General features: G+C 37.7%; 1 protein-coding gene across 4 annotated transcripts in view; it reads right to left on the bottom strand.

Moving 5' to 3' along the window:
- The window catches only part of LOC126281424 (DENN domain-containing protein Crag), a 292,659-nt gene that overhangs the window by 268,495 nt on the left and 9,405 nt on the right, over positions 1-14,759 (bottom strand). For all 4 annotated transcript variants that reach the window (XM_049980371.1, XM_049980368.1, XM_049980369.1 and 1 more), the window contains exons 2-4: positions 8,419-8,515; positions 3,224-3,467; positions 3,078-3,147 (exon numbers count right to left, since the gene is read on the bottom strand). In XM_049980371.1, the coding sequence (XP_049836328.1) occupies positions 3,078-3,147; positions 3,224-3,467; positions 8,419-8,515 (411 nt within the window). The remainder of the gene's footprint in view (positions 1-3,077; positions 3,148-3,223; positions 3,468-8,418; positions 8,516-14,759) is intronic.

Below are 14,759 nucleotides of genomic sequence, written 5' to 3'. Positions count from 1 at the left end.
ATTTTATTGCACAAGACCTTTCCATCATTTATGATTAATTTTTGCAGTAAATAATTACATACACACCACAGACATTTTATTTTCCATTATTTGTAGTGGTATGATGTATGTCATCTTCCTTCAAAGTCTGATAGCCAAAACTTAAGTTCCACATTCCTAAGGCTAAAGAACAAGGTATTTTTATTTAGAATTATTAAGGGAGAGATTACACCAGGCAAAAAGAGATTAGAAGCTATTGAAAGGCGGCTACAGATGAATCCTGAAGAATCAATGGGTAGACTGAATAACTACTAAGAAGTTACTGGATCGAATTGGAGAACAAAAAATCCTGGCATAACTTGACTAAAAGAACTGTTGGTTTAAGAATGGAGGGAAGTGTGAGGGGTAAAAATTGTAGATGGAGACCTAGGGAAGAGTACAGTATGTAGATTGAAAGGGATGTAGTCAGCAGTAGCTATTCAGAGGTGACGAAACTTATACAGGAGAGACTAGTGTGAAGAGTTGTATCAAACCAGTCTTCAGCCCGAAGAACAAGACCCGATAAGACTGCCACTGCCACCGCCACTGCCACTGCCACTGCCACCGCCACAAGAACAAGAACAACAATAACAACAACATTGGGCTGTTAGACGATGGTAGTCAACATGACTGGTTCTGTTGGTACTGTCAGGAGTGAAATTTGACAGTTAGTGGCAAATGGCAGTCAAATTGTTTGCTGTAGCCTTTGCTACTGAATGATGTCTTGTACTGATGAAGAGGAGTCATTTGTCAGTTACTACAAAAAAAGCTGCAGATAAAAGCTTTAATGACAGCAGCTGTGATAGTTGGCAAGACACAAACAGTATGGGTAGTAAAAGGGGCAGGAATATGGAACAATCTATTGATAGTAGAGCACTATGACAACCATTAGTACCTATTTCAGTGTATAGTAATCAATATCATTCTCAGTTTTTATATACTGCTAAAAATGGCACAAATGAGTGACTAACAAAAAATTATGGGATGAATCTTATGAGTATTTTATTGCTGAATCTTCGAGCAAAACAATAGCTAAGCAAACGAACTTACAGGGTTTGTCCAGAAAATAATCTCTCTCTCTCTCTCACACACACACACACACACTCTCTCTCTGTTATAAAAAATTCTCAGATAGATTCAGACAACTTCAAATTCTTTCCATGCATCATTAGCTTTCTGTAACTCATGAATCAGGATGCTCTTCGGGGGAAGCCGTCAAAGTAACTTGCATACTGGCCATCAACTCAAGATGCTTTCCTTTGATGTCAGTTTTCAAATAAGAAAACAACAAGGAAAAAAAGTCCACTGGAGCCATGTTGCGACTGTAAAGTGGTTGCAGCACCATTGACAAATCAGTACAGATCAGGTAGGCTGTGCAAACAAAGGCAGTGTGAGCTGCTGCATTGTCATGCAGTGTCAATGAAGTGTAAGTCTTCTGCAAGGCCAAGCCTTCAGATACAATCTCATAAAGATAAAAAACAGTTTTTAGCATGCACAATAATTCCGACAGCAAGTGAACACTCACTTGACAGTCTGAGTTCAGCAACAGGTTCACATAAAGAAAATTGCTGTGCCCCACCCGGTACAAGGAAAGTTATTCAAAATGTATGGAAAAGTGATTGCACAACTGAAAATCTACTGAACAGTACATATTATTGCTGCAGAACATCATGTTTTAAATTTAATTTTAAAGTATTTCACATACCAAATTATCTGTAAATACATAAAAATAAAATACCATCCATTTTTAATGCAGTCTATTAATTTCTAACCCATTTTAATTTCAGTTCATAGACTAAAACTCATGATGAAATCTTCACAAATGAGAATGGCACAATGTGTGAACAGCGCCAACTTGTGCTGTGGAAATTTCTTCACTGCTTCTAAGAATGCAACAAAATGAGATTTGTGCAAACAAAAGAAGACTGGAGACTAAAACCCAGAATGCATATTACTCAGCATTTACTATCCATGTTTTGTGTCTTTCAATAACTAATGCCATGTGTAAAGTACGCAAAATAATTTTGATTCTTTCTTTGTCACTGAAAAAGGTACTAAATTTTTCATAAAGCACAGCAATAGAGGTCATATAACTATTGCCACACATTATGTAAAAGTCAAAAACATAGCAGTCTTATGATATGCAATACTTTCCTAAATCAGCCATGCCACAAATACTGCAGAGGTGTTATAAAATAGTCCATAAGTGACTGAATGAAACATGGTCTATAACTAGTTTGGACAAGAAGAGAATAGAAGCTTTCGAAATATGGTGCTACAGAAGAATGCCGAAGATAAGGTGGATAGAACACATAACTAATGAGGAGGTATTGAATAGGACTGGGGAGAAGAGAAGTTTGTGGCACAACTTGACTAGAAGAAGGGATCGGTTGGTAGGACATGTCCTGAGGCATCAAGGGATCACAAATTTAGCATTGGAGGGCAGCGTGGAGGATAAAAATCGTAGAGGGAGACCAAGAGATGAATACACTAAGCAGATTCAGAAGGATGTAGGTTGCAGTAGGTACTGGGAGATGAAGCTAGCACAGGATAGAGTAGCATGGAGAGCTGCATCAAACCAGTCTCAGGACTGAAGACAACAACAACAACAACAACAACAAGTGACTGAATGAATGAACATGACAATAACATTAAAAAGGAAAAACCTTACTGATGTTCTACAAATTTTGTTTATTTATTTGGCTTGTGGTTTCTTAGGCTGTTGTTAGCTGACAATGGTGTAAGGAGATGAAAGCCAGTTCATGATTAAATATACAGAACATCAGAAGTGTAATTTTTTATATTAAATTAGTGTCTGTAAATGCTTTATTTCCTCAGGGTACAAGAGGTAATAAGGCTCAATAGGAAGTTGTAACTAAATGAAAAAAGTGAACAGGATGTTTACACAGTAAACATTCTGAACATTATTCTGGAATGTACTTAAAAAGTTTTGTGTAAATAACTAACAATACAGAGATCTTATCATCTACTAACTGATCTACTGAGCCCTGGAAATCAGAAAATCAAATACAAAAGAGATCAATCAATTACAAACATACCTGGCTTATATGATATTGATGTTGCTCTGTTCATTGACTTTTTGTAACATAAAAATACATCAGAACCAACCTGAAAACAAAAATATACAATAATTTATGGCAATGAATGACACTGGAAAAGATAGTTATTTTATGGTAGAACTTACCATTCCCTTGTTAAGGTTTCTATTGATCATACAGAAGGCATGAGGTGCTGTTTCGCCTTTATTGGTGAGTATGACACATATGTCCGTCACAACAAGCTCATTGCATGGCATGCTGGGTGAAGCACGTCTGAAGGTGACAAATGTCTTTGCCCCAGAGTTGTTCACATTCGCTATTCTTCCTCCAGGAGTAGTGACTATTGGTTCTGAATCAGCCATAATGCGCTCCTTCCCTTCATACATTACGCTGTTAAAATAGAAACATAAATAATCACATGAAGAATACAGACAGATACGTATTTATACTTATTTAAAATTGTTTTCACTGGTGTACCATATAATAAATACTACAGATTTGAAGAGAGAGGGGGGGGGGGGGGGGGGGGGGGAATATATATATAGGAGGCGTTGTGTGTGTGCGTGTGGGGGCGGAAATTGTGACTCCCACCTCAGACATGAACACCAGTGGCATTACTGATTTCTGGTCTCTAGTGTGCAGTTCAACTGATAGTCTGCCACATGACGAAGGATCCATATTTTCTCTCCTCCATACATTAGGGAAGTCGTCGTCATCCTGGGGTTGGAGTAACATACCCCTCCTTTCAGACCTTCCTAACCCTACCCATCACTCATCCCTGAAGAATGAAGTAACAGTTCTAAAAGTTACAGATTTTTTCTACTCTTAATGTATTCATCATTTAGACTTACAGCTCTTGCGTTTGCAATGTTTGCAGTTAAAATTATTGAATACACGAACTACCTCTTATGCAAAACACAGTTTTTTTCATGCAATTCAAACATATTTCAGAGCATCTGTGCCATCATCAGTGGGTTTTCTTTATTCAGATATTAATTTTACATTACATGGTTTTGCAGAACCATTTGTAAATCATGCTGTACTGATAGCTAGTTATGTTTTGCTGTGGCAGATCCTTTTGTTTTGTTTTTTGTTCTGATGTATGTAGGTCATTAATGTACACAAGAAAAAAAGCAATGGGCCCAAGATGGAACCTTGAGGAACATGACATGTAATTAATTCCCAGTGAGATGAAGACTCACTGCTTACTGCACAGGTATTTCACAATGACACCCTTTGTTTCCTGTTGGATAGATAAGACTCAAACCCTTTCGCAGCATTGCCGGTGACATCATAATATTCTAATTTACTTAAGAAAATGTTCACACAGTCAAAGGCTTTTGACAAGTCACAGAAAATGCCAGTAGCCTCTTTATGTCCAGAAATCTTGCCTCTAGCAACACGTTTCTGAAATTCATCAATCTTGCTGATACACAGTGTAAGTCTACTTTTTGAAATTTTTCCTCCCACACACTTGTTACATTATAAGAACATTGTCTTACTGGTTATGGCTCTGAAGAAAAGACCTAGTTTATCTATGAAAAATGTTCTGATTGAGCTTCTGATAAAATTGTTCAAATAAAGAATCATTTCTAGTCGATTGACCATCATCAGGTTCTAGTGCACAAAACTGAAAAACTACATAAGTAGCATTACAATATTAAACTGCCAAAAATCTGTTAACTGATGTAAATGTTAATGACAACACACACATTATAAAATGTCACACATTTGCTTAAAAGTATTTAAGCATCACATTATGTATTGATGTCAGATAATAAAACTATCAACTTGTCACTGAAAATGAAAGTGAGATACACAGTGATGTAACCCATTTTGAACGAATCATATCACATAAAAGCTTTGCATTTATAATGTCACATGTTGTCACACTGTAATATAAATTACATCAACAATACTAGGTTCCCACAATTAAAACAGAAAGAGAACCACAGCCCAGAATGACGTCAGATTTGAACAGCATATTATTGACACAGGGGAAACATCACAAAAAAAACCAACAAAAATTTGACTAATAGACGGCACTGTGTCATAATACACACACCAACATGTGCAGTTCTCAGTCTGCATCCAAGATGCCCAACATTACTGTCTCCACGAAGGACCACACACTGCTAATATAGCCCTAAAAAAAAAAAATGATAACTATGTGCCTGCCCTGCAAAAGTTGCAGACACTCAAGAGTATGAAAGAAGCATTGGTCCAGTATCTGCTAAGGATCTGGAGAAAATGACTACAAAATTCATAAAGATAGGTTCTTTTGAAGTGCAATGTGGCAAAGGGGGGAAAGCAGTGGATCGGACATCTGTCAAAAATGTGGCCACAGCATTACTGGAGGTGTCAAGAAGTGGTGTGCAAACATGCAGTGCATGAGAAACTGCCCGAACGTTGGGCATGCCTGCAAGCATGTTGCATTCAATCCTACGAAACGCAATCCTACTAAACGTCTGGTATTACTATCCATACACAATTATCCATGTTCTGGAATTGCTTCCTGATGACCTGCTACTGAGACAAACATTCACTCTAGAGTTTCTTACTCACAAGGAAGTGGAAAATGAACAGCCATGGAACACTCTGCGGACAGTCAAAGATCATTTCCATCTTCAAGGACTTGTCAATATGCAGAATTGCTGAAGATAGGCAATGAAAAATCCATATGCATGTCTACTGGTACTCTTTCATTCTGCAAAGATGATTGTGTGGTGTGGGATGATAGCATCCTTTATCATAGGGCCATATTTTTTCAAGGAGATGAATCCTGCAGGTCCCATTACCTGCACCACCACTAGTAAACACTATGAGGGTCTTTTAGGTACCAATGTCATTCCAACCCTTCAATAGCAGGGGTGTAGGCTCATTTTTAAGCAAGATGATGTTCCCCACACATTGCACAGCCAGTGTGACAGATACTGCAGAAAATTTTTGGATATGCTACAATTATCAGCCATCATTTCCCTACAGCTTGACTGTCCAGGTCACCTAATCTTAATCCATGTGAATTCTGGTTCTGGTATTATCTGGAAGGTGTAGTGTTCAGTGCTCCAATTATGAATGTAGTTGAACTGAAGGCATGCAATGCACAACACATTCGAAACATGACCCCCGAGACACACTGATCTGTTGTGGAACATGCTGTTTCTCTATTTCAACTTGTTGCAGAAAATGGTGGACAGCATACTGAACAGTCTCGCATCAGTCTTGTGACAATTAGAAATCAATGCCATTTTGCTTTTTATATTGTTTTTGGTCCCGGGGTGGTTAAAAACCCACTTTCCCCATGCAGCATGGTAATATCTTGCCATGGTGGATGGGCTTTGCTACCTAACAGTGCGACAACTGTTGATGAATGAACTTGCGCAGTCACACACACTGAACAGTACAGATGGTGTAATGTGCACCTCAAACTCAAACCACAGCCATCATATTGCAATTCATCTGTCATCTGTAGCCAACCCCATTTATTTTAAGACTTACAGTGCTATATATTGGTAAAATTTTCATGAATTTTCCCCCTGTGACATCCCCCTGTCAGTTGGTGTGATGAACGGCAGCATGCTATAAATGTAGAAAATGCTAGTTGGTGTGGATGAGTACAAAAAACAATATTGTAATGTTTGAATACAGCATTAGTGGGATGCAGCCTGACACAGTCACAGCAATTAAATATCTAGGTGTAGCATTGCAATGCAGTATTAAATGGAATGAGCATATGAGGTTGGTAGTAGGGAAGGCAAATGCTCGACTTCATTTTATTGGGAGAATTTTGGGAAAATGCAGCTCATCCATAAAGAGGACAATGTACACGACACTAATGTGACCCATTCTTGAATGCTGTTCAAATATGTCAGATTAAAAGAAAACGTGGAAGCAATTCAGAAGCATGCTGCTAGATTTGTTATATGCAGGTTCGACCATTTAGCAAGTATTACAGAGATGGTTTGTGAACACACACAGGAATTCCTTGAGGAAAGATGATTCTCTTTTTTGCAAGGCATTATTATGGAAATTTAGAATTTGAGGTCGACTGCAGAATGATTCTACTGCCACAAATGTACATTTTGTGTAAGGACCACAAAGATACGATGTGAGAAATTGGGACTCGTATGGAGGTTTTTACACAGTCATTTTTCCCTTGCTCTGTTAGTAAGTGGAACAGAAAAGAAAATGACGTGCAGCAGTAGCAGCAGCAGCAGCAGCAGCAGGAGGAGGAGAGCAGTACAAGGTACCTTCCACCATGCACGGTACGACGCTTTGCAGAGTATCTACATAGATGTGAAAGTAGATGCAGAAACGTGTTTCATTTCTCTTGACACATTCCAATGTCTTTTCTTGGTATGTAAATGAAAATTAGAGACTGAAATGTTATGTTGCCCACTATTAACCTACATGTACTGGAAAATGAATGCTTAGCAGAAAGATTTTCATTTCCAACCCATAATTTAAAGATGTCACTCACGTTCCTTGAAATATCAGTGATCTGTGTTTTACTCACTTCAAAATGCACTGCTATATCTTGTACACTTAAGATTTTCTTTCCTCACAGATGTTGAAGATTTCAACTTTTTCCTGTAAAGTCAGTAAGATGGTATATTCTGTAATCCTAATGATTACCTTCGTTAATGGTCTATAGCATGTTTCTGTGTTACCAAGAAGTGTCACAGGATTTTATTTTTAAAACAAAGTACATCAATGTGCTCTATCTCATTAGCAAGCGAATATCTGACATTCAGATGATTCTTAGCATAATGTGTATTGACAGATGCAACCATTGCAATAATTCTGTATGTATAGCAATGTCATAGTACACAAATACATTGAGGGTAGTATGCGGTAGAGTTAGTCCGTGTGTGTGTGTGTGTGTGTGTGTGTGTGTGTGTGTGTGTGTGTGTTTTTTTTCCAGAAAAAGAGAGGATGCATACGCAAGCACACTTGTGCCACATATCAGTCCACTAAAGGTGAGTGGCTGTCTTTCCCTTATTTTATGTATTGTTCCATACAAGAATTTCCATTATTGTTAAACAAGTGCACTGACAATAATAAGCAACAGAGTCCATGTGTTATACATTTACAGAATAGTTACCAAATGCTATAATAATTTCAGTACTGCATTTTAAAGCCAGTTTTAATATGCACATACAAGTATGTTTGTCTTCTACTGCTCCATTTGACAAACAAAGAATGAACTTACAAAATAAATTTTGCTTGTAAGAATAATCTTGCGAACTTTTGGCATTTTCTCCCACACATATGCCAATATTAATAACTAACTGTCAATAAATAGAACAGATTACAAAATATAACAAATCAAAAAACTTGCCCGACATCCACAAGAGGTGGCTTGTCTCTTCCTCTACGATAGCACAGGTAAACTTCAGGACTGCGTAAGCTTCCATGATTCAAGTCTGCTGAGAAACCTGTGAAGAGATTTGAAGGTATATGTATCCAGTAATTCAATTTGTGCAGCTATTAATTCTGTTTCTTATAATGACAAAAATAAAACTGTTCTTGACTGCCATAGGGAAAGCTAATTCCAGACTGAGTTTTACTGGAATAATCCTAAGGCTGTTCACTCACAATAAAAACTACTTACAAAGCATTTATTCAACCTTTAGTGCTCAAGGATTTTTGGGATCTCCCCCCCACCCCCCCCACCAAAAAAAGTAGCACCAGGTATGACACAGCAAAGTGTGAGTACAACTGTTACCAGTCTCTATTCTAGAAATTTTCATATTTTAAGCTATAATATCCAGAGTCCGAGAAAGAAATTGTTTGACTTTGAAGTTGCAGTCAATGATGCCAATATTGACTGTATGCAAAATATGGAGCACTCACTGGTGCAGAGATTTTGAACTGGGTATTGTTAAAATTAATCATTATAATCTGGAGAGTCAGTTTTGTAGCCATGATGTCAAAAGTGCAGGAGTTTGTACTTTTCTTAAATCTGATGCGGAATTAAAAAAAGGGTGTGAGGGAGATGAAGAACTGAGTACTGAAAAGAGTTTTGAAGTTGCTGCTGTTCAATAGCAAGGTGACATGGGTAATATAACAATTATGGCACTGGATAAAGCACCTTGTGGGGACTTACACATCTTCTTTAATAAGCTGGAGTCTCTGGTGGATAATATGTTTACTGAGAAAGCTACAATAATTGTCTGTGAGGACTTCAACATAAATCTGGTGAATGATTATACACCAAAAAACTGTTTCTTAATGTGTTGCACAGTTCCAACATGTTTCCTTTCATAAACAGCCCACAAGAATAACAAATACAATCACAAATCTTACAGACAACATATGTTCAAATGTGGACCCCACAGAGATAGAAAATATTTATTTATTTATTGCTTATTTAGCCAAGCCGGGCCCCAAGGGCCTCTCTTCCACCTGACCAGGAACAACACACACTGGTACCAAATATATCACAAACCTTTCACAACAACAAGAGGAAGAAGAAGAAGAAGAAGAAGAAGAAGAAGAAGAAAGAAGGAAAAAGAAGAATAAGAATAAGAAGAATAGTGGTAAAGGGCCCTTAGAATGGTATAGATTAACTTAATGGACCTGAAGCCATGTTTAGTATTATTTAAGACATGTTTAGTATTATCAGAAGTGTAAGGGATAAAGAAAGAGGAGAATATTGAAATTACCATGACACTGCCCCTAAGGAAAGAACAGAATATAAATAGAGAGCTCTGCCAACAAGCTGTAGAGAAAAGTTGTGGGGGAGAGGAAATGGTGAGAGTGAGCTGCACAGACGTTGGGAGATATGGCTACTGTGATGGAAGGTGTACCATTAGCTGTATTTTGAAGTTTGAAAGGGGTTTAATTTCTTATATTTTTAGGAAAATTGTTCCAAAATTGGGTTCCTGATATAGAAAGGATATTACTTTGATTACTTTGATTTATCAGCATACACCTGTAACAGTTGTTCGTAGGCAAGAATGATATGGTCGAAAAAGCATACATCACTATTGTATTGTACAAAAGCATTAATTGTCAGTTCTGGCCTGTGTGAGTTTTTGTACGAAAGTCCTTGGAGAATATCTAGTAAGAAGAGTATTAGACTCTCTAAGAGCTTCCTTCTAAGCTCAAAAGGAAATGCTTTTTATATTTCTGTAGAGTGTGATGTGATTCTGACACCTTACAGACTGCAGCTTTGTGTTCAATCCAGTCTAAGTGATGGTCTAGAATAATCCTTAAGTTATTTGCAGAAGAAAAAAGGTTATTTCTGTGCAATTGAGCATTAACTGTGGAAGAGATTCTCTGAACTGAGGGGTAATAAGTCTTTTGTGGGTGACTAAGATTGCTTGAATTTTAGATGGGTTAAGTTTCAGACCCACATTCTGTGCCTGCTCTGGTAGGGCAAGTAAATCAGCATTTCCTTGCTGGATAGTTGTGGACAGGTTTGTTTGACCTGCACTTAGAGCATACAAATGAAGGCCATCAATGTATAGATGATATTTGCACTGGGAGAGAATAGTTGCATACAATTAACATACAATTAGAAGAGTATCTAAAAAGCACTTAATAGTCACATGTTATTCCAGTTCATCCATCACTTTTATAAGAACAGTCATCATGCTACAATTTTGCCAGAAACCAGACTGCTATTCATCTAAACTGCCATAAGATATTAAATAATTAGTAAGTTGATAGACACACAAGCAAACACACACATACACACAAAATTCAAGCTTTTGCAACCAACGGTTGCTTAATCAGGAAAGAGGGAAGGAGAGGGAAAGACGAAAGGATGTGGGCTTTAAGGGAGAGGGTAAGGAGACATTAAAATCCCAGGAGCGGAAAGACTTACCTTAGGGGGAAAAAAGGACAGGTATACACTCGCGCGCCCACACACACGCACGCACACACACACACACACACACACACACACACACACACACACACACACACACACACACACACACACACACACACATATCCATCCGCACATACACAGGTGTGTGTGTGTGTGTGTGTGTGTGTGTGTGTGTGTGTGTGTGTGTGTGTGTGTGTGGGTGCGTGCGTGTCCGCCCGCGAGCGAGCGAGCGAGCATATACCTGTCCTTTTCTCCCCTAAGGCAAGTCTTTCCGCTCCCGGGACTGGAATGACTCCTTACCCTCTCCCTTAAAACCCACATACTTTAGTCTTTTCCACTCCTTCCCTCTTTCCTGATTAAGCAACCGTTGGTTGCGAAAGCTTGAATTTTGTGTATATGTTTGTGTGTCTATCAACCTGCCAGCACTTTCGTTTGGTAAGTCACATCATCTCTGTTTTTAGATATATTTTTCCCACGTGGAATGTTTCCCTCTATTATATAAATAATTAGTAAGCTTTTTGCGAACTTTGTATCCCAAAGCCTTGGACAATGTTGGCAGAATGTAAATGGGCCTGACTTCATACTGACTTAAGGTTATCTGATCATAATGGTCTCATCCTTACAATTCCAGCTATGCCTATAAAAGAAAGGAATGTACTTCTATTTAAAGAAGAAATTTTTCTAAGGAAAATTGTATTTTTTGTTGTAGGTCTACGTAATGAATCCTGGTTGGAAGTGTTTTCACAGTCAAGTAGTAACAATGCCTCTATGATGCTTTCTCTTCAATATTCAGGGACAATTCTGAAATGAATTTTCTGACTAATCAGAGCACATTCATGTCAGGTCTCTAAATCTAGCTGCTGGATTATATCAGACATTAAGTTTTTCTGTAGGACTTTAAAAAATGCTCAGTTCTCAAATTAAATGTTCTACAGAACCCCAGTTTATGGCATAGGTACAGACATTCAAGAAAATATATCGGCTGGTAACTGCAAATGAAAAACTACGTAAAAACTATAGTACAATAAGAATGTTTGGCAATAAATCAAAATCAACATAGGATACTGTAAAAAGCGAAAGAGAGAAAATATATGAAAAGCAGGAAATTACACTAACAATGCTGGTAATACCACTATTGGCAAAGAAATATCTGCCAAGTTACATACATGATTACTTTGTAAATGTTTGCCAAACGCCCAGCTTAAATTTAGCAAAATAGGGTAAATTTGGGTAGTGTATATCTGCACATGGCACGAGTTTCATTCCAACTAGTGAACATCAGATAGTGAAGGAGATTAAAAGCTTCAAATGCAAACTGTCAGACAATGTAGATGATGTACAGGTGTCATTTACAACACATAACTGCTTCACAAATTGCAAAGCCCTTGGCTCACATTGTTAATTTATCATTCACCGAGTGTTTTCCCACAGATTGCAAGTGATACCTTTATTCGAGAGTGGTAATAAGCATACAGTTGAAAACAACCGATGTAATACTATAACAGTTACTGATGAAATAGGGGTCCTGTTAGCTTCGGATGGTGTCACAGTGAATATTAGTATCAACTAAAATACTATTCTCAACAAGATTTCTCTTCATAACAATTCATTTACGGTAAACAGTCTGGAAGCACATGCTTTTCTCATATCTGCATAACATGTCATTTCACTTATCTTTTATATGAAGTAAAATGTAAGTGCTTGAAAATAACGAGCAAATGTATAGAAAATTTCAAAAAGTACTCTTAATTGTGCAAAAAATGCTTCAACTGATAAGCAGAAGCCAGTAAATCAATATTAATTTCAAGATAAGTGTGTTTTGACATTGGTGAAAAAAAGGCTAACTGGGTGGTGCCATCACTGCCAACTGAAGGTCTGTTCAATTTCAATATTAAAAAACATGAGTTCAAACTTATAAATGTTTTTTTTAACAACATTTTTCAAGTTTGTGGGAGCTATAACTCATAAAACATACATGTAATTACAGTATACATTTTTGTAACTGCCAAGTCAACATTTTTTTCTATTGTAGTAAGCAGGAATACTGCAATATATTTCAATTCAGATTTTCGGTGCACGTTCTTATAGCAACTGTTTTGTCAAAAAAGTGACTCTTATTTCAGCGTGCCACCATTTTGTTAAAAACATTTCTTTTTAATATCCCTACCTACTATATTTGCCAACATCGTCAGTTTCAAGCAGCTTCTGAAATTGTGTTCTAGGATGAAAATTGCAGCAGTCAATGTCCACCAAGCTCCCTCACATTCCAAGAAGGCTTTCCTTCGATGTCATGTAGTGTCCTCTGTATGCAAGTGTATTACTTAAAAGAAAACATAATACAATTTAAGGGTGAAAAATTAAGATCTAGATTCAGTTCTGTAATTTGTTTGTTATTTTATTTTTTAAAATCATGATTATTGGTTTCAAAATCAAGTGTCATCAATAATTTACATCTTCCCAGAGCATTTATTCTGTTACTCATGAAACTCTTTTTGCAATGTTGGAAGTAAAGGGGCTAAAAGGGGTTGAAAACAAGTGGTTTCAATCATATTTGCATAGCAGATCCGAGATTATGGAACTCACATCAGCTCATTCTAATCATAAAATCATATTATTATCTGATGCAAAGAAAGTGCACTGCAAGATAGCCTGCTCTTTATTTATATAAATGACAAACACATCTCAGAAACTGCAGCTGACACTAGTGTAATAGTGAGCAATATTAAGGAATCGTTGTCCACAACAACTCATCAAGTCCTTCAACAGGCTGACCCCTACCACCCACACACACACACACACACACACACACACACACACACACAACACACACACACACACACACACACACACACACACACACACAAAATTGAAAAGATGAATCAAAACTGATCAAGACTTAAACTGGAAAGACCTTGTAACCAAACTCTTCTCGAGACTCAGTCTGCATGTTTTGCTCTGAGAATTATTTCTAAATTTTGCTCTTCAGGTGGTGCTAGAATGGCTCATTTGGTTACTGCCAGTCCTTTGTAGCTTATGGAATAGTTTTCTGGGGATGGGTGATAAAATGAAATTTTTACATTACAGGAAACGGCTGCTTGAATCTTATCACATACACTATGTAATCAAAAGTATCCGGACACCCCCAAAAACACACATTTTTCATATTAGGTGTATTGTGCTGCCACCTATTGCCAGGTACTCCATATCAGTGATCTCAACAGACATCATGAGAGAGCAGAATAGGGCATTCCGCAGAACTCACAGGCTTCGAATGTGGTCAGGTGATTGGGTATCACTTGTGTCATATGCCTGTGGCAGTGTAGTTACACGACCGTCACATCCCTGTAATGGACTGGCCTGCACAGAGTCCTGACCTGAATCCTACAGAACACCTTTGGGGTGTTTTGGAAAGCCGGACTCGCGCCAGGCCTCACCGACCAACGTCTCAGTGCAGTAATCCATGAATAATAGGTGTACCGTTCCCCATGAAACCTTCCAGCACCTGATTGAATATGTGCCTGTGAGAGCAGAAGCTGTCATTAAGGCTATGGATGGGCCAACACACCATACTGAATTGCAGCATTACCAATTGAGGGTGCTATGATCTTTTAAGTCATTTTCAGATACTTTTGATTATATAGTGTAGCTATGCTATGGCTTACATCAAGCCCTTATTTAAAAAGTTGTGTTTGTTTACTGTATCCTCCTTGTGCATCTGCAAATGTGTGTTGATGACAACAACTAGACTCATGGCCTGCTAATTAACTGCGATTAAAACAGTTACAATACTTGTAACAGTGAATCCCTGTACACAGAATAAGTAAGAATGGCATTGAGCCACT

The sequence above is a fragment of the Schistocerca gregaria genome, chromosome 7 (genome assembly GCF_023897955.1).
Source record: "Schistocerca gregaria isolate iqSchGreg1 chromosome 7, iqSchGreg1.2, whole genome shotgun sequence".
Classification (NCBI taxonomy): Eukaryota; Metazoa; Arthropoda; class Insecta; order Orthoptera; family Acrididae; genus Schistocerca; species Schistocerca gregaria.
This window is presented reverse-complemented; position numbering and strand designations above follow the sequence as displayed.